The sequence below is a fragment of the Cryptotermes secundus genome, unplaced genomic scaffold (assembly GCF_002891405.2).
Source record: "Cryptotermes secundus unplaced genomic scaffold, Csec_1.0 scaffold10, whole genome shotgun sequence".
In the NCBI taxonomy this organism is placed as follows: Eukaryota; Metazoa; Arthropoda; class Insecta; order Blattodea; family Kalotermitidae; genus Cryptotermes; species Cryptotermes secundus.
Genome location: NW_019735554.1, coordinates 777285 through 802511, shown reverse-complemented (window position 1 = coordinate 802511; position 25227 = coordinate 777285). Strand labels below are relative to the sequence as shown.

The 25227-nt window shown below is 41.0% G+C and overlaps 2 protein-coding genes across 5 annotated transcripts in view; one reads left to right on the top strand and one right to left on the bottom strand.

The window, feature by feature from the left end:
* LOC111869520 (major facilitator superfamily domain-containing protein 6) overlaps positions 1-2239 on the bottom strand; it is a 45680-nt gene extending 43441 nt beyond the window's left edge. For both annotated transcript variants that reach the window (XM_023861112.2, XM_023861113.2), the window contains exon 1: positions 1817-2239. In XM_023861112.2, the coding sequence (XP_023716880.1) occupies positions 1817-2199 (383 nt within the window). In that variant the 5' untranslated portion in view covers positions 2200-2239. The remainder of the gene's footprint in view (positions 1-1816) is intronic.
* Positions 2240-10144: 7905 nt separating this feature from the next.
* LOC111869517 (U4/U6 small nuclear ribonucleoprotein Prp3) overlaps positions 10145-25227 on the top strand; it is a 51679-nt gene continuing 36596 nt past the window's right edge. For all 3 annotated transcript variants that reach the window (XR_002843680.2, XR_002843679.2, XM_023861097.2), the window contains exons 1-6: positions 10145-10249; positions 10432-10607; positions 17590-17831; positions 18085-18306; positions 19692-19853; positions 24663-24851. Coding sequence is in view for 1 of the 3 variants with exons in the window: in XM_023861097.2 (XP_023716865.1) it covers positions 10457-10607; positions 17590-17831; positions 18085-18306; positions 19692-19853; positions 24663-24851 (966 nt within the window). In the remaining 2 variants the exon portion in view is untranslated. The remainder of the gene's footprint in view (positions 10250-10431; positions 10608-17589; positions 17832-18084; positions 18307-19691; positions 19854-24662; positions 24852-25227) is intronic.

Genomic DNA, 25227 nt, shown 5'->3' with positions numbered 1-25227 from the left:
TGTAGCACTTTCCGTAGTATGTGTGATGTTCCCAGGATAGCTGTTTTTTGCAGTGAATCTATGGAGTGCTTTCCAGGAATTAGTTCCAAATATTTTCTCAACCCTCTCGTGACTGTACCCGTGGCTCCAATAATTACTGGTATCACAAAACATTTCATGTTCCACATTCGCTGAATTTCGATGCTTAAATTTTTATATTTTAATTTCTTCTCTGCTTCTTTTTGTACTACATTCCTATCCGATGGTACTGATACATCTATAAGTATGCAAGTTTTCTTTTGCTTGTTTTTAATTATTATTATTATCATCATCATCATCATTATTACTATTATTATCTACAGTTGTTGCTTGTTTGTTTTGTTCTGTGCTGTTACATTGCTGTAGTTTTTATTCGTTTAACTCTGTAATTGGCCATTGGCTGTTGAGCTCAGCGCGTAAACAAGTAATGTAAATAAATATTATTATTGTTGTTGTTGTTGTTGTTGTTGTTGTTGTATCATCACGGTCGGCCCGTCCATAAGACAGGCCTGGGCCGGGCTTCACCGGTGGTGTATGGAATATAGTTTATGGCTTTCTAATTTATCTACATTTTGTATGGCATGAAAGTATTTTAAAAACTTCGAAGAGATGTTCCTTGGGTTTCAAGTAGTGACGGGTCTTCCCTCACGAACCCTATCTTCAGCTCACTTTTCGTTTAAGGTTATTTCCTCTTGTTCGTGGCGCAGGAAGTGTAATGCTTTCCTCTCTCAAGGTAGATGACTTGTCACTTGAGCCAGCACATGTCCTCATAAAATACTGTGAGTATTCGTGCATCGTACACTCGTGTGAACATCTGGTATTCCCTTACCTCTGTAGATAATGAATGGTTTCGGTCACACCGCGAGAAAATCATGTAACATTTTAGGTTTCTCGTGTTCTTATTTTGTGTGACTGAAAGGAGTATGTGGTTAGCGTGTGTCTGTTGTGATTATACGTGTTTATTACGTATTATTGTTGTTGGTCGAATGACAAATCTGTATGACTAGGGTTAAAAGTTGTTTTCACGCCAGAGGATCGAAGAAAAATTAAACGTTCATTCATGAAATGTTCGATTATAGTAAAGAAACCTAATGAAGGAAGTACAATGGTACAAATGCATTGCTGATGTTGATTTTTCTTCTATGTTCCCGCAGGAGAGTATCATTTTAATGCTGGTACTAAACAGAAAAGAAGTAGATGATGAAGTGTCTAACTGAATTCAAAGATATTTTCCATGCGTCACAAAATTTGTCGCTGTAAGTATCAAAGAACCCAGGGAAATATGTGGGCAGTTTAATCCGACCGGCTGCATAGAGACAGGCGTCTTTTATACGCGCTGAAGCGCCTATTAGCAGCTGTCTGCCGTACACACTGACCTGTGGGCGGTAGGTGTCCAAATTCGTCCTCCGTGTTGTGTGTACCAAGAGGGGCAAAGTGTTCAACCTAAAGTTACAGATGGCGTAGTGCCTTAGTTTAAGATATCCTAATCAACACAAAATAAGCTTGTAGCTGCTAAGCAGCAGGCACTATATAAAAAAGCGGAATTTAACGATACGAATATTTGAGTAAGAATACAAAATTTCACTGTTTTCTTAAAACTAGTAATTGGAATTTCATACCTCTTCAGGCGGTCACGAGCCGCCACTGAGCACCGTTATAGCGATATGAAGTTTATTTATTTCTTTACTTTCAAGCACTAGAGCCGGCGTATCGCTACTCTGCCAGAACGTTTACCTGGAGCCGTGTTCACTGTTTTCCCATAATATTGCTTATGACTGAAAGAATGCATTTCACTCACCTGTCAGCAAGACTGCCCCAAAAGGGTGCGGACAGGAATTCGACAAACGGCCGAGACCCTATCAGCAAACCACACTGTCCTGGGTTCATGCCCATCTGCTTGAAGTAGACCCCCATTAACGGGAATAAGGAACCGAAGGCCGAGTAGAAGAAAAAGTAAAACGTCTTGACAGTCAAGAGTTCGGAGTCGACGGCTCCACAGAGAAATTCTATGATGTCGGAGCGGCCACGAATCTTGTGGGTGGATTCTTTAGGTTGTGGATACTTCTCCGGGTCCACATCTCCTAAAGCATCAGGGTCCACCATAGGACGTATTCCTGGTGTTGCCATTGGGATGCGTGGTTGCGCATCCTCTTCACTAACCATCCTATCCATCCCAACCATTGTCACCACTGCTTGCTGGACCACTGTCGGGGCTTCAAGACAGCGGCTCCGACAGTGGAGATCAATACCGCAGCTCTACCCACATCCCCAAGAATGGGTCAGACCGGCTCCAGATCAATACGTGCACCCACGCATTCACTACATATGCTTGTGGCCTATTTTCCATTACTTTTTCTTTACCCAATAGAATAGAAAACAACACGTTACTTTCAGCATTTATTATAAACTGGAGTACAGCCATTATAGCGACTGTTTGCGGGCTGGAAAGCCAAGGGATCAGGGTTCAACACGAGGCGAGAGTAATAGATTTTTCACTTCCCCACATCTTCCAGACCTGCGTTCTTGCATGTTTCACACTTCCTCGTGTATAAACATAATTGATTGCAGATGAAAATTATCAGCCTGAAAACAATAAAGTTGCTTTCTGTTTTCTGTAGTAGATTATTTCTAAGCTGGGAGTCGGGATAGCTCAAATGGCATGGTAACTGGGCTATGAGTTCGAGGCTCGGGGTTCAATTACGCGCAGGAGTGACATATGATCTCTTCTCCACGGCATCCACACTGGCTCTGGGGGTCCATCCAGCCTCTATATAATAGGTACCGGGAGCTCTGTCTTCTAGGGTAAAGCAGCGGGAGCATAAAACAGATACCTTCCGCTATCCCGTGCCGGGATTAAGAATACATGGATCTCTGGATGTTGGTGGTGTTGTAGTAAATGTTGAACCTTCCCGCCAATGTACTGTTAGTTTGGCTGTCGTGTGACAGATAGCGACAGAAGAGCAGTCTACCAAAATGGCGTTTGACATAGACGTGCGTACGAAACAGAGATGTGTTATTGAATTTCTCACTGCCGAAGAAATTGCATCCATTAACATCCATCGACGCTTGCTAAAGGTGTACGGAGACGATGTAGTGGATGTCAGCACAGTGAGGCGGTGGGTAGTGCGTTTCAACAGCGGCGAAAGTGAAGTGCACGATAAGACGCGCCCTGGGCGTCCCTGCTCAGCTGCCACTCCTCACAATGAACAGCGCCTCGATCAGCTCATCCCTACAGATCGGCGGATAACGACCAGGGAACTGTGTGCACGGCTTAAAATCGGCTGTAACGCTTTGGAAACGATGTTGGGGAAGCTGGATTATCGCAAAGTTTGTTCCAGGTGGGTCCCACGGATGCTTATACAGGACCAAAAACTCATCGAATGGAAGTCTGTCAGGACCTGCTGCACCAGTTTGAGGCTGAAAGTGACAAGTTTCTGGAAGACACTGTCACCAGAGATAAGACGTGGTGTCACCACAACGAGCTGGAATCCAAAAGACAGTCCATGGAGTCGTGACATCCGGATTCCCCAAGAAAAGAAGACGTTCAAGACACAGCCATCGGCAAGGAAAGTGATGTGCACGGTCTTTTGGGATAGGTGGGGTGTGATTTTGTTGGATTTCCTTGAGCCTGGTGAGACTGTCAATTCTGAACGCTACAAGACGACGCTGACTAAGCTGAAAGCCCGCATTTCTCTGTGTGCGTGCCACACGTATTAAAGAAAATCACTGCACGCACACAGAGAACCTGCACAAAATAATACGCGAGTTGTGCTGAAAGCAAGAGGTAGCCGCTGCAGCACATATAAGCATAGAGCAGGTATTTCTGTGATTTTGATTTTAAGTCTAAATTTAAATTAAAATAATAAAGCTAAATTGAGAATTTAAAATTTTAAATCAATCGACGCGTGAATATTAATAAAGATTTTAACATAACTGGCAAAATCGACAAGGAGAGTTCTGGAATATCGGGTGCCGATTGACGACAGAGCAATGAACAATTGGAAATCTGGAGTTTAAATGTTAATATTGAGTGCAGTGTGACAGCTACGTGAAGCGAAATACCCCTGACGATGGCCGGTTGCGGCCGAAACATGTAGTGTGAAAGAAGGGGGACAGGAACTACAATAAAATGTTACATTTACGACGGAGTTTATATTATTTTACATACAGAAGTATTTGGATTTGTCTAATACCCCATCGGATGACTCCCATGGACGGCCCAGCACGCTGTTTCTAACCACCAGGAAGCTCTACTGAGCCCAGAAACCCTTGTAGATGAGACTGCCGTCGGAATTTTCCTTTTACTCTGAACGCTCCCCAGCCTCTACGTCCCGCAGAATCGGCCCCATGACATTGCCATTCAGTTGCTCGTTCCTGAGGGGGGGGGGGGGGGGGGGCAATGTCCCAGCCATACGCGGCAGTAGCAACGATAACTCGTACCTCGGAGTTGCCAGATTCTCGTTCGACTCTCTTGCAGTGAGCGCGTGACTGAAAGTTGGGTCAGTTCGAATTTATCTGTATGCATGTGTCCATAGAGGTGCTCTTGGCTCTTGGTGGAAGTGATAGAAGTCTTCGGAACAACCAGTAACGCCCTTCCAGTTACCCAGTAGTTTCTATCAACTTCGAATGAAATCTTGCTACTGGAAGCTAGGACCTGACATCACCACGTTGCTCGCACCTGTGTCGTCATTCGTCTTTTTAAGTTCTTCTTACAATTTGTCTTAGCCGGCGATTACGTACTTATTAAGTTATTCTTGACAATCCAGTTCGTGTTGGCTGCAAATCATGCCCAGTTTTAGTTTCTAACCGTTCCGAAATCGCTTGTAAAATTTTTATCTCTCTATCCGACCTTTGACACCAGTTGTTATGTTTATCTTGTTTTCGATTGACTATTTACAGTTGGTTAATTACAGTTCTGACGTTGTTAACCGCGTCTTGACTTAATACCGCTACACTGTCTTTTCATATTCATTAAATTTCATCTGACGCTATGTGACTCATTATTAAGATTATCATCTTACTGCTTCACCTCATACGAACGCTGCACGCCGCTTCTGAGTTCAGACGGACTCACCACACCAATTCCACTCAATTTTCTTCCCACGCAGAATATTTCTGAACCTTCGCGGAGGATCTCGGTCAACATCTATCTCTTCTGCCTTCAGAATGTCCCAGTAGAGCAGCCGTGTCAAACATGCGGCCCCCGTAGCCACAAAGTGCGGCCCCTCAACTTTTAGAGCTAATTGATATTAAAATCAATATTAAAATTTTAGTAGAAATATTTTTTGTAAAGACAATTTTCCAACAGACCAGAAGACAAGAAGTCTCACGCAGACATAAATTAGCAGGCTGCAGGAAAAGTATTCTGAGAATTGCAGAAGGGTTTGTCCAACTAACGGTTTGTAAAGTTCGTGAAGGACAAACTATTGTATTTCAGAAGGTTAATGTACTAAAATCCGCACAGCCTCACCACCCCAAGTATTTCCAAGAATCCCTTTTGGAGGCGTAGTAAGAAGGCAAGGAGGGTGGCAACTGACAGACAAGTGCGAGGGATTTCTACCTTCAAAACTAGCTTGCAACCCGCAGCCATTGTCTAATGGGCTGCTAGCAAACTTAAACTTTTATGACCATTGAGACAAGATATACCTTCCTACTAGACCGGTAGTCTCTTGTGCATTGTCATTTAGTTCATTTTCACACAGCGACAGGTGCTGATGTTACATTGTGATGAACGTATAAAGGTTATAATTGAATATTAAATTATCAACGACGAGTATCAAAATCTAATATATATTTCTATTTTTAAGTGCAGCCCTGGACTATTATTTATAGGGCTGAGGTGGCCCTCTATACAAGTTGAGTTTGACATGCCTGCAGTAGAGTGAAAAGTTGCGGTGGTGCTGGAGAGTACCGTGCTCTCAACGCTTTATACCCGCCCCTCACCCTCGCTCACGTGACAGCTTATTTAGAATTGCAGATATTTTAACAGGCTTACGCAAATTTTTCGAAACGGCTGTCATTGGGTTTGTCGCAATTGTATGAAGCCGGAAAATAGTTTATGGTTATAAGATAAGACGGCACTAAGGCCCTGTCAGTCTTTTTCATTAGTTCTTTTCAAGCAAGAGATCAAGAAAAACTAAGGGCGACGACCCACCAAGGAAACTGGTAACTGCAAAGCAACCGCAATATCCGAGAATTGTTACCAGCCTGATTTCAACACATGTTATTGAATGGAGCAGCGCAAATTGAGCAAACTGCAACGCAACTCGGCAGGAAGACTAAGAAGCTCAAATTACAGACAACAGAGCACGCCAATCTTCTCACAATTGCGTTGCCGCGCGGTTTCCTAGCATCAGCTATTCTAAAACGAGGTTCAGTGAACCATTTGTTTCTTAAGATTGTATGAAAGGTTGACGAAGCTGCTAATTTTGTTTTTGTGCAGTTAATTGAGCACCCAGGCTATGCTAGGCAGGACAAAATAGACTTGGCTTGGGAAAGAATTTCTCATGAGACGAAAAGTCTGGATCCAGTTCAACTTCTTTCGAAACGCTTGCGTTTAAATTGTCGTAGAAGAACGTATGCACACAATGTTTTCTTTTCCTAATATTGTATTTAAGTATCCTGTTGCATCAATATATCATTTATTTCACATCTATTTCCGTCTTAAATACAACTTATTATATAATAATCCTTCTTCCACATTGCATAGTTCAGCTATATACGTCTTCTACCTTGCTAAAATTGTTACACTGTATGCCCTGTAAGCTAGGAGGAAGAGAGGTAACCTCTCATCCCAGTCCCTCTGGTGGGATGCGACGGCATTCCGTAAATGTTCCTCGATGGTTTTAATGTAGCGTTCCACCATGCCGTCCGAACGCGGGTGCAGGGGCGTTGTGCGCATCTTGCTCACTCCCAGGCGTTGCAAAACTTTTTGTAGCAGACGAGACTCGAAGTTACGGCCTTGGTCACTATGCAGCTCTCGAGATATGCGGAAGCGGCAGAAGAAGTTGGTGACCAGAATTTCCGCTATTGTCGACGCCTCATAGTTTGGGATGTGGTAGGCTTCCGGCTATTTTGTGAAATAGTCCATTGCGATCAAGAGATATCGGTTTCCATGTTCGCTCAGCGGGAAGGGTCCAGCTACATCTATTGCTATCCTTTCGAACGGGGCCCTGACATTGTACTGTTGCATTTTGCCCCTGTTTCTGGTCCGTGGGCCACGGCTGGCTGCGCAGATGTCGCACTGTCGGCACCATTTTTCGATGTCGCTCCTTGCTTGGAGCCAGCAGTACCGCTGCCGAACCTTATTTAAGGTTTTATTGGCCTCTTAAGTGGCCTCCTGACGGTCCACTGTGTAGCTCGGTCAGCATGTCCTTTACCCTGCTCCGAGGAATAATTATCTGGGGTACTTGATATCGTCCGCTGGCGGATTCCCAGTTGCGCTCTAGTATGCCGTTTCTCACAGCGAGCCATTTCCACTGAGCCCAGTAGCTTTTGTATGCAGGACTCCGGTGCGATATCTTCCCACTCAGGTCGTTATCTGGTTTCTACTTCCTGTAGAATAGGCCCTGTGTCTGGGTCGTTTAACCGGGTCCCAGCCAGGTGCGGGTAGGGTTGCAATAGCTCGTATTTGCTTTAAGTCTGCACTTTTCTCGACTTTGTGGCAGTGCGTACACTGCTCTTGGCAGGGTCGCCTTGAGAGAGCTTCGGCGTTATTGTGTTTCCGGCCTTGACGGTGCTCGGAGGTAAAGTTATACTCTTGTAGGCGCTTCTTGAAGCTCATTAGCCAGGTTAGCGCAGAGTGGTCCATGCGGAGGTGGAACTGTTGCCTGTACAGGTACTTGTGGAAATGTTCCAATGACCTCACTATGGCGAGTAGTTCTCGTCGGGTGACGCAGTAGTTTCTCTCGGCTTTGCTTAGCGTCTTGCTGAAGTAAGCTATGACACGCTCTTGTCCGTCCTGTATCTGAGAGAGTACTCCTCCAATTCCGACATTACTCGCATCTGTGTCTACGATGAACCTCTCTCCTGGCTGGGGGTAGGCGAGAATAGGGGCAGCACATAGGGCTCCCTTTAGTGTTTGGGAAGCGGCCTCCACCTCTGGAGCCCACTGGAAGGCCTGTTTCTCTTATAATAGGATCAAAATACAGAATGTCTGCTAAAACAATGCAAACAACTATTATAATATGACCCGTGCTTTGTGATAAAAGTCAGCAGTTGGATTAGTCCTCACCCTTTACAATCATCAACTGAATTCAATTAATATATCTTCATTGGTTGCATCCTGTCTTGTGTTACAGATATACGTTTATAGGAATTATGCCACCGTCAACACAACAAATATTCAGTTTTATTTTTGATCATTATACTGCTACATGTTTCGGTCACATAAGACCATCATCAGGCAGTTGTACGTATAGTCAATGGAATACCGATATGGATCCTTATCGGTGCAACGCGTCGTGTTATGTACTGACATAAAACTCTTTACTTAAGTTGATGTTATAATAAAGTAGCAAATACATAAATAAGATAAAAGACTAATGTAAGGGTAGGCCGCGCCATAGCTCAAGCGGTTAGTCGCTGGATTCCCACCGCGGCGGCCAGGGTTCGATCCCGGGTCTGGTCAAGTGGGGTTTGTGGTGGACAAAGTGGCGCTGGGGCAGGTTTTCTCCTAGTACTTCGGTTTCCTCTGCCAATCTTCATTCCACAAATTGCTCCACAATCACCCTCACCTATTATCTGGGGCTGGTACAATAGGCCAGAAGTGGCCGCAGTACAAGGGACTTAGTCCGACTCCACTAGCAACTTAAAAAATGTAAGGGTATATCGTATATCAAGTTATAATGTGCTGAAATGCTATAAAAATATTAAAAGTATATTAAAAGATATATTAAAAGTGTTAAAAAAATGTGATTTTTTTTTCTCGATCATAGGTTAAGAATTGTACGCCAACTTAAATATCTCAAGTTTCACTGCTACAGTGTAGAGATTGGGCAGGTATGTGGTTTGTAGGTCTTATTGTAGGAGCTTTCTATGTAGTAAGCCCGGCTGTGAAACCCAACGACAAGTTTCTATGATGTACGAGTTGTGGTGTGTGGATACTGGTGTGCTATTCACACGATATGTATCTTTATATGATTGTACAGTATGGAATTTGTGTTCCTTGTCTGGGCGTGTATACGTTCTGTGTGTTCTACACTGTGCGGTGGTTCACTGTAGATCCAGAACCTTTTGTCTTCTCGTCTGCTGGCCAAAAACATAAAAATTAGAATATACAGAACTACACGTATAATTTTGCCTACGGTTCTGCTGGCACAGCCGTACGAAAATTTGTATCTTATCTTCGAATCTGAGGTCCTATAAGATCCACCAATAAAGAAAAATTTTCAGTGCTTATTCTGTAAAATTGTTTGAACAGTTCTGTGTCCTGATTAAATTCTTTCGAAACAATGTAAACACCCGAGTTTAAATAGTCGCATAAGAACGGGTGCACAAAATGTTTCCGTTTCTCCTGTCTTCTCCTCTTACGCCGTCTCAACCACCACCATATCATTACAGGAACAATATTATTATCTGAAACTGCAGAAGAGAAGTGCACGAAATTGGCGGGCAAACACACCCACTTGAGATTATTTGAGCAACTAATAGAACGCATTCCTCAATGTGCGCCTGCTAATTTGAAAACTAGTTGCCTGCTTGAAATCAGCGATAGTTCTCGGAAATCGCTGTTGCATTGCGGTTGCCAGTTTCCTTGGTGTGCGTCCGGCCTTAGATTCTCGAATCTTACGCTTTTTTGTCGAACTCATGCCAGAAAACTTTCCAGATGCCTAATAACAAAAATTCGTAGTTCGTTCACGAAACGCTTTAAACTGCTTCGACCGTTACAACAGAGATCAACTTCCTCACCTTGTAATAAAACTCAGATCCACACAGATCATAGACGACACCCCGGGCTACTAACACCGCTAAACACCCAAAAGTGCCGCCAACGAACGCCCTCACAACTGACTTAGCAGAACTAGAAACATGTGGCGTTGCCAACGGAGCATACAACTGCCATCTATACGCAGCCGATAGTCAAGAATACTGAAGCTGGTAACCCGTGGCAATGATTCGTGGTACTTTTGGTAAACAGCGTAAACTGTGACTTATACGGAGAATTGGTGAAAGAGAAATTCGGAAAACAAAACGTCAACTTTCTGTTGAAATTTTGTAACTTGCGAACTGTGTAAGTGATAAAATGTTATAAGTATGAAATTTTCCCCAACATTTTTTTGTCTGAATACTGGTTTTGGTTTATTTAATTATTAAGTAACAATGTCTTACTGACGAAACTTTGTTTAGCTGACCGATTTTTGAAGACAGGTTATAACAATAACTGCATTCTCATCAGATTATTGATATTTTCAGGTGTAACAGTAAAGTACAATCAGTTATGACATCCAACCTCTCAAAAAAGGACGTTGAAGAAATTAAGCCGTATGTGGATAGGACTGTTCAGAAGTTTTTGGGGTTTAGTGAGCCTTCGTTAGTCACAGCGGCATTAAATTGCCTTACCTCAGGGTATGATAAGCGGAAAACCTCAAGTAAGTACGTTAAAATTTAAGCTGAATACTGGAAATAAAAAGATTTAATGTGAGAAATGGATGAACTTTATTAAGCAAATAATCGGTAATAATAATAGTATGGGTGAGGCTGTTTCGTAGTTTAGGCACTCAGAAGAAGCAAGCTTCTCATTGGGTGCTGCGATTAGTCCCTTCATATGAGGTTTATGGGTTTGAAGTGGCACCGGAACATGTTCTCATAGTTTTTGCTGGTTTCCTCTGCTGGTCATCATTTGCTGTTGCTTCATATTCATTTGTCATTGCTTTTAAAGTAGTGTGATAGCACTGACCAGGTGCGACAGATTATCACATTGTCATTCTCAGTGTGGGATTTCATCTATGATATAATGCTGGGCTGATTGCAAAGGAAAGAGGAATATTTCTTTAATGATGTGGGACTACCATCTGATGAAGTGTAAGCAAGGTCCTCTAAAATGGGTACCCATTTTTTCCAAGTTGCAACACAGTGACATAACCCAGCAATATGTATTTCATCAAAGTTTGAGGTGAATGGGAAAGACATATATAAAGACCTTGTTTGTAAACAATGTAAGGAAGTAGAACAGTATGTTATTTTCACATTTTCTTGTCACAGCCTTACATTTTAGATACCTAACTATGCAACAACTAGAGGTTGTGCAAGTGTGTCTCTGCATATGATTGAATGTACGTACATATACTTGGATATTATTTTCCAGACAGAGGTCAAAGGTGCTGCCAGAAAAATTTACAGATCTCAACATTTGCTTTTGTGTCCAGCTGACAAGTTTCTCAGCAGTATTTGCTGCCCATGGCACAGTGCACATGCTTGTTTGCAGTTAATGTAATACATATAATAATACATAAAGAAATATATGTATGTGTCAGTTGAAATAGATTCAGTTTTAAGAGTAAGAAGTAACACTAAGAATTGCCATCAAAATAATCCTCAGAATGTTTTAAGAAAATGAATTTTCACAGTTGCTTTGTGATGTCAAAAGTGCTAACCAAGAAATTACATGCATTTTGTGGAATATGAAGATTTATTTCCATGTTGACAAGAAACTGGCACTGGTCCCCATCTTAAGCCAAAACAATCCTCCGATTCTGTCTATACTTTGAAGTAAATCCTCCCCAGAGTGCCCTATTCTCAAACACATATACCAGGAGTTATTCCTTTAATATGAGAAACAAAGTGTTACATGTATACTATAAAGCATACTTTGTTATAGAAAAGAAAATAATAAGAATAACGATGGGAGTGGGCCCAACTCATACATGTAAAGACTTATTTAAAAAGCTTGACATACTACCAATCCCATGTGTGTATTTGCTCTCATTGACGACATTTGTTCTTAATAATTTGGATAAGTTGTTTCAGACCAATAACTCTGTATGCATGACTGGTACCAGGAGGAATGACCACCTTCATATACCTACAACACATTTATCATCCTATCAGATAGGGGTGTATTATTCAGGTGTCAAGCTATTTAACACTCTGCCGTCAAATAGCACAGTTTTAAAAAATGATAAAAAGCAATTTAATTTTGTAGGTTTTGAGGTTTTCACGGCGATGACTATGAAGAAAGTCGTCTTCTGGGTTTAGGCGCCGTGTATTCTTCGTGTATTCTGAAGATGGAGGTGATACGTTCCTCCGAAACGTTGGCCAAAACGAAGAATACACGGCGCCTAAACCCAGAAGACGACTTTCTTCAATTTAATTTTGTTTTACAAAATTATTTACAAAGTAACGTAGTGTGACGTGTTGCGCAATGGAGGACACTCCCTCCCTCCCCAGCGATGACGTGGCAGCTATGGCCACGGGGTGCGTGCGTGCGGAATTCACAGCATAGAGTTGTTATGGTTGGAAATATGAGGGATTTTGATCAGGGGCGAATGTGACAGTGGTTTTTCCACGTCCTATGTGTGTTGTCTTGACAACTTGTGCTGTCTGTGTGAGTCTTGATTATACATTTTATTGGACCAAGGACGTATGATGTGTAGACATCATGAATTTGTAATGTGTTACATGTTTTACATAGGGCTGGCCCTATGGGGAGGTGATTAGATCCATGAAGTAGATAATTAAAAAGAAAGCAACGGGTGAAGTGGCAATATTATTTAATCATTACATTTTTAGATAAGATGATGCGGGAACTGCCCACATTCCAGCAAATGTGACAATGCAAGTATCATTGTGGAGGTGGGGTCAAATACCTCCACCGTGACCCTGCGGGTTGTAGGAGGTGACATAAAGGGAAGTCTCAAATCTGAAACAGTAAAATATGGTCACAAGTTCCAAGGGACTCGGACCCGGGAAAGACTGCACTGGCAAGGGCCAGCATTATATACAAAAGGCAGACCCGTCCTCTCGTCAGAGAGTGCGCCCCACAAAAACAAGACCGTAAATGCCAAACAATAATAAATATCTGGTCATGAGCCCCCGATGGGACTCGACACCAAGACTTACTGACTGACTGACTGACTGACTGACTGACTGTCAGTTGCAATGTGACTTGGACTTGGAACTTTACAATAACTCATTTATTTAATCTTTGTCTTCGGCTCTCTCATTTTCCAAATACTTGGAAGGAAGCAAAAGTAATAACTTTACCTAAACCCGGTAAAGACCTGAAATTCCCGTGAAATTTACGTCCGATCAGCCTCCCATCCACGACAGGAAAGCTATTCAAAAAAGTAATTTTGAAATTACTACAAAAATATATTGAAGAAAGAGGCCTGCTCAACACAAGCCAGTTTGGTTTTCATGCACGTCACAGCATGACATTGCAATGTATGAGGCTGGCAGACCATGTGACCCTTAATTTCAACAACAAAATGTCTATGGCCGCGGTGTTCTTGGATATCGAAAAAGCCTTTGATACCACGTGGCACTCAGGCTTGCTGTATGTTATCAAAATTGGAATTCTCAAACAAGCGGACCAAACTTATTGGGTCCTTTCTTTCTCAACGTAAATTCAGGGTTTCGGTTGAAGGCCAAATGTCAACCCCAAGGGAAATGCTAGCAGGGGTGACACAAGGTTCAGTCCTTTCCCATACCCTTTTCAATGTTTACATAAATGATGCCCCCCAAACACATGGTGTTCACATGGCCCTCCTTGTGGACGATACCTGTCTGTATGCGACAGATTGCAAGGAGGGTTTTATTGTTAGAAATCTCCAGCATGGTCTCAGCTGTGGAGACCTGGTGTGAGCACTGGAATATCAGAATTAATGAAGATAAGACTCAGGGGGTCTACTTCTCTCGTAGTCGTTGACCATTTGCAAATAGTGCAAAATATCTAGGTGTAATCGATAAGAGAGTTACATGAAGATTGCACATAGAAACGATTGAAGCCAAGGCCTTCAGAACATTCATTAGAATGTATTCCCTATTCAAAAGTGAGCAATTGAGCGCTAACATTAAAATGACCCTCCACAAAGCTCTTATTAGATCCGTAATAACTTATGCTAGTCCCGCGTGGGAATTTGGAGCAGACACTCATCTAGTGAAATTACAGTGCCTGCAAAACAAGGTTCTCCGCACCATTGGCAATTTTCAAAGGCGCACACTGGTCTGTGATTTATGCATGGCATTTAAAATCCTGTACGTATATGACTATATAACAAAATTATGCAGGAAACAAGCAGAAGTCATACAAAATCATGAAAATGAGAATGTTTGCAACATTGGACAAGGCGAAGCCCGACACAGAAAGCATAAGAGGCTTAAACTTGGCAGCAGTCAGGCATATGACCGTTCAAGTGACTAGACTGCCGTGGTAGCGAATACTACTAGAAATAGGGCAAAATCTGCTGTACTGAGCCTGGATTGACAGAGGCCTTGTATATATTGTACATAGAAATAGGAACTAAAATTAAATTTGTAAATATATGTAAATTCTGACAATGGACTTACTAACACAGACTATGACTGTCAAATGACAGACCTGACCTCTCGTCAGAGAGGGCGCCCCAAATGAACAGGACAGTAACTTTCATATAAGACGAAAGAAAAAGAAAATCTGGTCATGAGCCGCAGCTCGGGCTCGACACCATGACAGACAGACAGACTGATGGACCGTCAGTCACCATGTGACTTGGACTTGGGAAGTTTACAGTTCTAGATTTCTACAGTTCTACAATTCTAGTTCAGTGTTCAAGGAGTTCACTATTGTTATTATTCTTCTTCAATTTTTCAAATTCAAGTTTGTCCATGTATAGTGTGCAGCTGTAATAAATATTATAGAACAGTTCAGCAGGTGGTTGTCTCTTCATATAATGACATCCCACAATGGGAACACAAAAAGATTGTGAGTGGTACAATGCATTTCCTAAATTTAAACTTTTTTATATATTTTTTTATAAATGCATTTGGTTTCTTACTGTCATTCCCAAATATTTGAAATTTATCTCCTTGAGGAACATGGCTATAGTTAATGAAGATTTTGTCTTACGTTGTAATGGTGAGACTTGAACATCTACATAATATTCTCTTCATGTATTTCTGGACCATTGTCCTTATTAGCATCTAATAGAGCTTCTGTGTTTCATTGTACCGTGCAGTAAAGTCCCACCAATTATATAGCATGTATGGAGAATAGAGTGTTTCAGTTGCATGATGAAAACTTGCAGAGAAGGCCCATTACAGTACAGTTCTGTAAACAAGCCTGTACAGTATTAAAGTGAAAGAGAGAGTTAGAAGTGTACTGTGAATTGATGGGTGAAATATTTTGGATCTACTCTAATGTGAACACAGATTTGGCTATCCTTATTCTAATGGCAACTGAGGGAGGATGGTGAAGTTCCCTTTTGAAAATGATAAATCTGTTTGTTGGGTCATTCCGTGAAATACCAACATACTTATTGAAGTCTGAAGTTTAGGATTGGATGAAATTTGACATACATAGTCACATAACCAACTATCTTTATCTAATTATTTTTAATTTCTGTCAATTTTTTTTTAAAGACAGGGTGCTGAAAATCACTCCCTCTTGGGTAAAAAGGCATATCTTTGAAATTTTCTTTAGTAACTCTTTTGTGAATGAATGTACTTGAAGAAATATCAAAGAGGCCATTGTGAAGCTTGTGAAATGTTCTTTCTAAGCACTGTAGATAATATTCCTTACAACTTTTAAAATTTTAGATTTATGAGTGGTCACATGCTATGGACTTCGGAAATTTATTGCAGAAAAGTAACATCTGGGATTTGTTTGAAATTTGTCAGGAGTGGCAGGGACATACTCTTCTCAGAGGGCAGAAATATTTCATGGAATGCAAGAACTTCAGAAGCTGTAATTAGTTCTGTAAATAAGTTGAACATCTTTTCAGGTTATGCATTGCACAGTATTGTATGTAATCCTAACTGAGCAGGGGTCACTTCATGTGAAAACTAAGATACAGTTCAGAGTAGAGGAGATGTATCACTTTAATATATTGTCACGTATAGGGGTTAGGTGATGAATAATTGTGGATTCTAGATTTGATGATTGAGTTTGTTGGAAACCTCTGCTACAATTACAGTTGATTATAACAGCTCACACACATTGCTGTCTGAATCTCAAACTGGTCTCTGGCCTCTTGAGTTCTCTATCTGGATCTCTGAATCATGGACTGAACTAACTTCATACTGACCAAATACACATCACCAAGTAGAACAGTTGATTCTTCTCTGTTATTCTCTGTTTCATCTGTTGCCACAAAAATGTTTGACAGTCTCCAGGCAGCGCTATGATTTATACCAGCATATTTGTTGCTGCAGAAACATGTTTTAGCTAGCCGTTGAAAGAGAAACTTAGTGTTTACTTAGTTGTTGCTCATCAACATACATCTGACTCTGGTTCCACTATTCTGGCTTTCAGGTGTCATGTCACAATATTTAAGTGATTTATAGCTCAACAGTAGGAGCTGGGATAGTGCAGTTGGTATAGCAACTGGATATGGGCTGGATGACTAAGGGGTTGGAGTTCGAGTCCTGGTAGAGTCAAGCATTTTTTCTTTTCTGCAGGGTCTAAACCGGCTCTGGGGCCCACCCAATCTCCTATCTAATGGATATCAGGGGCTCTTTCCCTGGGGGTAAAGCGGCCGGGGCGTGAAGCTGGCCTTTCACATCTGTCTAATGCCGAGGTTGCGAAAACATGGATCTGTACATCCACTGTCCCATATGTCTTCATGGCATAGTGCTTAATTAGTTAAACTCTTGGACAACTTTACTTTTTATAGCTCATCAATAGAATTTGGGGGTGAAATTAAACGAAAGACTAATGGGTCTGAGTCTACTTCCTTGTGTCTTCTTTATTTACCTATGGCATGTGAGCATTGAGTCCAAGAGTATAACTGTGGTTAATGCTGATTTTTACAGCTGCGTGTGTCTGGGTTTTGGCAAGTCTAGTCTTGAACCAAGACTTCATTAGTCATTTCACCCTGTCACAATGTTAGTGTTAGGACTATGTTTAAAAAGAACAAATCTCAGTACTGAATTACCACAATTTAAGATGTCCATCAGTTTAGTGTTCAGATTCACTGCCCCTGAAAGAAAACTTAAAATGGGAGTTTTGCTGGGTATATTATTGTTATGAGGAGATAATATTGAAGTAGATCCTAAAAAACACAGCTTGTGAGGATATAGCCTGGATTCAGGATCTACTGGTGGGATCTTCTGAACATAGTTATGTACCTGTGGCATCCATAAAAGGCAAGGAGGGAATTTGTGCAGTTGTTGACTTGCACCATGGAGTTAATTATTGTTGTATACATAATGTAATTAAACTTTTGGATGTAATGTTAACTTTGAATCAATATGCAGAATGTTTTCAAGTGTGTGACATGTACATCTCATAGATTAGGGGGTTAATGATTAATTCTCATGACATATTTAATAGTAAAATAGATATTTTAAACATATTTGCCATAAAGTGCAAGCTGTCAGTACTGTGAACTTGACAGGGTTAATCTGTAGTGCTGAATTAGATTGTTGTTTCAGATAAGCTGGCATCTCTGCTTGATGAGAAGAAAGCTGTGAGGCTCACTGAACGTATATTTGACCTGGCAGAAGAATTGAAACCATCCCAGCGAGCATCTCGGAGACGACATCATGAAAGTGAACCAAAGCAAGAAGATAAGGAAGCATCCAAAAAAGCCAAGATGAAATCTAACATGGAACCTGAAGTGACGACAATCCCAGCCCCAGGCAACCCAAGTCCTGGTCAGCTCACAACATTGCAGGTAGAGATATATTGAATATTAGCATTGTGATTAATGCTTCAAGTTACAATCTATTTAACCTTTCTGGGCTTGCATGCTTTGATAACGACAGAGGAGTAGCCTGTGGCTTGTGAGGCATATTGTGCTATGTTGAGAGCTCACTGTGACTTCTGAACTGTATGAGTTGGCGTTTTTAAAATTTGGAGTGTTTTACCTATCCCAGAGGTGAGGTAAAGGACAAACATACTGAATCTGGTTTATCTTGACTTTTCAGATAAAAGAGATGATGGCAAATGCTCAGAAGATGATAGAGGAAAGAAAGCGTGCTCTGAATGCTCTTGCAGCAGATGAAATTCCACCTGTTCGTAGTTTAATATTCCGCAATGATGATGCTGTTCCAATACGCCCAACTTTGTATGGGCTACCTCCCACAGCCATTCCATCATTGATGCAGCGTGGTGACACTGATAAGGCCAGAAAAATTGCTCAGCTACAGGTAATGAATGCTTCTTAATTTGACAAGTAAAATTGTTTTACAAAGTGAGTTTCTGTACATTGCTACACTGAATTTATGTGAATGTAAGCAATATTTTCAGACAACTGCGTTTTGCATACTTGCTATCATTTCACACTAATGTGAATTTGTGCAGTCCAGAAAATATTGTTAGTGAGTTATGTTCTTTTACTACAATATTTGTTTACTTTAAATCACCAAATAGTTGTGTCTCTTTGTCTTTGTTAGAGTGAAAGGTAGTGCATGAATAGTGAAATTCCTTGAAATATCCTATTTAAGATTTTTCATCATCTAGAGTTCATTTTTAATATGTTTACCCAGTTTTGTGTTTGTTGTCTTCAAAGCACCTCATTTATCTACATGTCAGGACCTTAGCTCTGCATGATGGTCTCTCTAGTCAGAAAACTGATGTCAGACAAATTTCACTGAATGCTCTCATGCTCATATGTCAGGAACATAACTTTGCATGTCACAAAATGGTGCAGTTCTCTCTTTCTAAGTTAGGTATTTAGAAGCAATATGTAGTTAGATTGACACCACTGAATGTTCCACATTTGAGTCTTATGTTTTGGAGGAACTGGATGACCAAGTAACCTGGCTGAGGTATTTCATAATTGTGGAATATTGAAAGATGCTGTGTATAGAAGTTATATGTGGAATTGAAAGAGATATGGAGATACATAAGTATGAATGGTGAATTTGTAAAAGGAGTCATCATTAGTTGTATGCCTCATTGAAGCTTGGGAAAGCTGGTGGTGCCCTGTGCTGACATTCCAGTGAGATTTAGCTTTACTCATTACATCTTGCCTTTGTGTTGGGCACATTCATAGTCATTCATATCTGTGCATGTTTGTAATAAACGGTGCAGTTTTTCAGTTTGGGAGCAGCAAGATGGGGTGCTGATGGTCGGTAAACAAACAAGGATAGAAGTGCATGATTTTTGATATTTAAGTAATGTAATCTAAATTTGTATGTATGAATGAGTTATATTCTCTCACCTGTTAATATGATTTGTTTAAACTATTTGTTGTTCACGTTTCTGTTAATACTGTACTTAGTATCTGTGCACCATTTGTTTTATTTATGAATTCCATGTTGTTTGTCCATTTGTATTTCTTGAGGGAAGAATGAAATTAATAATATATATATATATATATGTCATATGTACAATATGAATTGTAGGTGCATTTCTGAGTACTCATATATTAATCACTTGAAGAAAATATTTAAAACAGTTCATACTTTCTGAAATTTTACAAATTGTTAAGAAACTTGAATTATATAATAATTTAGATGAATAATTAATTAGTTTAGAATTTTAAACTATTTGAAAAGTCTATTAAGATTCTGTTACTTTTTTTTTTCAGGCCCAAATCCAGTCAAAACTTTCAACAGGAGTGTTAAGTCTGCCTCCTATACGACCAGTAGTTCAAGACAAACCCACTCCATTGATTTTGGATGATGAAGGCCGTACTGTAGACATCACAGGCAAAGAAGTTCAGCTGACACATGTTGTTCCAACTCTTAAGGTAACTACTGATATGTTGAAAAACAACAGATGAACACTTCATGCTGTGGTCATAACCTTTTGAACATTTCAAGAGAACCCTATTTAAATTGTTAAATGGGTATGTACTCCATCGGCATAAATAGAAAACAGAGCTAGAGATCGAGGTAAGCACAACTGTGTCATTATGTATGACATAATACTACTATTTGTGTTAAGTTTTCCATATGAAATTACAGTGTGATTATTATTATTCAAGAAATGTCAGAATATATATATATATATATATATATATATATGAGGTAGTGTTTTAAAATGTATACAGCCACATCAGAGAGTATGCAGGTGGCCCCCCCCCCCATCTTTGAAGAAGAAATAAAAATATTTACCCTTAACTGTAATGCTATGACATACATAAATTACAAATTGCATGCATGCCCATGTTGGATCTTTCTTGCAAGCGCACGCTTTTTCATTGTTTTGCACTTGTCCTGTATATTGTACCTCTCTGTATCAGTGGCATTCTAGCTCTGGTGCTGTGCAAATATCACAGCACTGCAGTAAAACAAGACATTTCATAGCAAGGTGTATGTTGTTTAAAACTGTAAAATTAATTATAACTTTATAATGATTGTGACATGACAGAATAGTTTAAAAAGAGATGTCATCTGTTGCTAGGTAGTGGCATAGTAAACATGCTCCTACACCATGAAACAAGCAGGCCATTGCTAGGCAGCAGCAGAGGATGTTTGTGATCCAACCCAAGATTACATGATGAGGCCAACAGTCAAGTTGACAGTGCCAATTCTGACACCAGTTGTCATTTGTTGATGACTAGACATGGTTTGAATGATAAGCGATAACAGTTTCACGTATATACCTACACACTGTACAGATTACTGTCCTGCAGTACTCATGAAGTCTCATTTTGTCTGCTCATTGCTTGGTTATGGTTCCCAGTAATGGAGATTCTTCTGCTCTCAGGCTTTTGTTGTTGCCAGCTGGCTGCCACTTTAAAACTAAGTCATGAGAGTGGTTGAGTATTGACTCAGCTGGTGGCCTCGTTATATAGCCTGGGGTCAGACTGCATATAAAACACAACCAGCTACAGCTCCCAGAGTTAGTAGAGAGTCCGTCGAGTGTAACAATTTGTAGGTCACTTTTTTAATATCACTTCTGCCTTACATGTTTCGGTTTGATACAACCATCATCAGAGGCACTTGCTATAACTATGGAAACACTGTCGTTTATGATGTTCACAGTTATGTTTGTCGTGTAGACGCTGCTACAATATGCTGACGTGTAAAAGCACAAAACTTACTAAGATAGTTGAGTACACTATCAAGTTCTCACTTTTCATCCAAAACTGTTTTAAGTTAAAATGCTAAATGTTAAAATATTTCCATAGTTATAGCACGTGCCCCTGATGATGGTTGTATCAAACCGAAACATGTAAGGCAGAAGTGATATTAAAAAAGTGACCTACAAATTGTTACACTCGACGGACTCTCTACTAACTCTGTGATTGATAGTGTAACGGACCAAAAATGAAACAATTCAAAACAGCTACAGCTCCTCTATTGTTGCATGTTTATCTGTTTCCTAGTGATGGCCTGCTTAATTTGATGATGCATGGGTGTGTTTACTATGCCATTGCCTAGCAACAGATAACGTCTCATATTATTCTATCGTGTCACATTGCTCCCTCCTTGGCTGTTCATGCTTAGTATCCTACAGGTGTATCACCATGATTCTTCTAGTCTGTGGGGATGGAGCTTTTGGAAATGACTGGTGCTCCTTTAGCCAGCATGTAAGCTGTTGATGGTTTCTTATTTTGTTTGGGAGTGGGCTGTCTCCTCCACAATGCCCTCTCTCTTATTTTCCATAGCCTGATGAAAGCTGTGTCACCAGCTTTATGACTTCCAACTCTGGGGTCTGCCTGAGGTTCTCATTGAGTGTCCTCTTGCCTCCCAACAGTAGCTGCTTGTTTATGCTGTTGCTGTATGTGTATCAAAAAGAAACACCTGCTGCACAGTCATGGCCACCTCACTCATTGAGAGCACTGCAAATGCACCCTGTTAAGTCCCACATCAAAATCAGTTATTGGGGTGCTGAACTTAGTGGTTTCCACCCTCGCAGTTCAGCTGTACAGAACAGAGATCTGGATGTGAGGTGCTGGAAACAACTGGTGAATTACAGATTGATTTTGGGGTGGATTGACACAACAGATGCAGTAACTTTGTTGTTGTTTGGTGCATCCTGAAGGTATGTGCAGGTGAGATCTGATGTGCTTGCTTACCACAGCTTGAAGAATCAGGATCAGATGGTCTCTGGAAGCTGTGATAAAAGTCAGCCAACCAGTGTGTCATCTGAGGTGTTAGTTTGGATTACACCAGATAATGGAACTGCTGATACTGGATGCACAGGCAAATTATTGAGTCTTCTTGAGCATCATATTTGATATGGTTTAAATAAGTCTGATGTTGGTGTCATTGATCAGATTTGGCAATTGAATCAGTCCTTGAAATAGTATCTGATAGAAGCAGTGGTTGAGTGGGTTAAAGTTTATTCATGTTTTCTATTTCAGTAATATTAATACTGTTAATATCTGATTCATATTCAGTACTTTGGCATAGTGTGTGTATGTTTCCATTAGGTAGCACAGCATGTTCATCTGAACATAGATCTAATTGCTACTTGCGAAATGTCCTGATACTTACAGATGTGGGGGTATGGTCCAAAAATATTTCAGTTTCTCTCAATGTTCATTTGTGTTGAGCATTATTATGAACCCTCCAGTGTGGTCAGTAAAGGGAGGAATGTTACATGCATATCATGATAGATTTTTATTCTGAATATGAGTATTCTGTATACTGCAGTGTATTAGTTAGTGTGAAATGTAACTATTACATTATTATATTCTTATCCTGAAGAGCCAACACAAAAAAGTGAAGATACAGGGTGGTTCAAATATGACTGGGACTGATTTGTGTGTAAACAAGCCGCACTGCGCAGCAGCTGTGCGACCTTGAGAGAGTGAAGCCACAACCTCCACCCTCCCTCCTGTCTGGGAGTTGCTAAAGTGATGAGCGAACAGAAGATACCGCGGAGCCTGGAACAACGCATTGTGATCAAATTCCTCGTTGGAGAAAACGTCCCATCCCCTGAAATTCACCACAGACTCCAACAACAGTATGGGGAAGGGTGTCTCTCATGGACCCGTGTGTTTGAGTGGTGTAAGTGCTTTAGAGAGGGCAGAGAGTGCGTGGAGAATGAACGGCATGATCGTCGGCTGTGAACATCCATCACTGAACCAAACATTGATCATACAGACGCGTTTATTCGTGAGAATAGGCACATCACTAAAAAGGAACTTGGAGCAATGCTGTCCATCAATGTTGGTAGTGTAGAAGACATCGTGAAATACCACCTGCACTACCGCAAAGTGAATGCACGGTGGGTACCGCACTCTTTGACGGACGTGAACAAAATGGTGCGCATTCAAGCTGCCAGTCGTCTCCTACAGCAGTTTGAAGACGAAGGTGATGCATTTTTGAAGTCTGTAGTGACCACCAATGAAATGTGGGTGCACTACTTCATTCCCGAGACCCAGTAGTCATCACGCAAGTGGCGGCATACCAGTTCTCCCAAACCCAAGAGAGTGTGGAGGAGCCTTTCAGCAGGAAAAGTGATGGAAACGTTCTTCTGTGACTGGCAGGGAGTTATCCATGTAGACTTTCTGACAGATGCCAGAACAGTCAATGCAGCTTATTACTCAGACCTCCTGGCAACAGACTTGAAGGAAGAGATCCGATCCAAACGGAAGACAGGTGGAAAGCGGGTAGCCTTCCTTGAAGACAATGCACACCCCCATACGGCCAAAACAACAATGGAAACCCTCCGGAAATTGAAATGGAACCTTTTGACACATCCGCTGTACAGTCCCAATTTGGCCCCAAGTGATTTCTACCTGTTCGGAAGGCTCAAATCAGACTTGCAAGGCATGCGGTTTGTGGACGACACCGTCATCCAGACTGTTTGGGAGTGGATACGCCACCAACCACAAGCCTTTTTTGAAAAGGGCATCAGAATGCTTCCAGAATGTTGGAAAAAATATGCTGACTCTGGAGGGGAGTACGTTGAAGACTGACATATGGAAGTAAGTGTTTGGCAATTATGGGTTTAAAAAAAAATCAGTCCTGGTCATATTTGAACCACCTTGTATTACTGCATGACATCCAGAATTCGTAAACTTTGGAATGCTGTAACTGCATCATTATCACGTGACAATAGTTTCAGTATTACTTTCATGTGAATATACAGGGTGGTCCAAAACAGTTCACTTGTTTGCTTAGTGACACACTTGTTAGAGTCACTATGCTTAAGCACAGTGCCATGAAGCCTTGGCCACACTATGTCTGGGGAAAGAGTGCTTCATACCCATTGTTATTCATTTACTGACTGACTTTCAGATTGTTGTTCCGAGAACCTACTATCATCAACCATTTTATTTAAGATTTGGAGGAAACTGTTTCAGGACATTCTTAGCATAATCTTTATTTCATTCGTTTGCTGTCATCTAGATAATTTCCACTTGTAGTTTTCTGGGCCGCAGGCTTGCTGATTCTGCAAGCAGTTCATATCTGTGCAGCTCGACTAGATGGGAGGAGTGTCAGCTGCTTCTTTCTGGGCAGCTCAGTTTTTGAGAAGATTTTCAGTTGATTGCATTGTACAGTTAATATGTTTCAGATTTACTGTTTTTTTTTCTGATAAGCCTGCATAGGAAGATTTTCTTTACAAGAAGCTTATTGAATGTTCTCATTTTATATAGGCTAACATCCGAGCAAAGAAGCGTGAGGAGTTCAGGCAGCAGCTACAGGAGCGAGTTGTTGAGGATCTGTCAGAGACTCATTTCTTTGATTCGCGCATTGGGATGAAGTCTGCTATTCGTAACAGGAGGGCACTCCGGTTCCATGAGCCAGGCAAGTTTCAGCAGTTGGCTGACAGAATGAGGATGAAGGTATGTGTGAATCACTGATGATGGTGATAGGCCACTAATTGTGGAAAAATTTGAGAAGTCATGTCCCTGAAGAACATAAAGCATTATCTGTTTTAATACAAAGCATTTGCAAATGCGTGGGCAATAGAAAGGGGTGTCTGCCACAGAGAGGGAACAGAAATTCTGTTTCCACTTGGTCAGTGTGTATGATCATTCTGAAAGGAGGATTGGCAGTTGTGCTGTTGCATGTGCGCAGCAGTAATGTTATATTCGCTTTGTTGTAAACAGACTTTTGCAGCACTACCCATGCACATAGAGCCACAGATGCTGGGCACTGCTAGTCATTAATTAGCTCTACAGATGCAGGTAACAAAATTGTAATAGCTTTGGGGCTCTA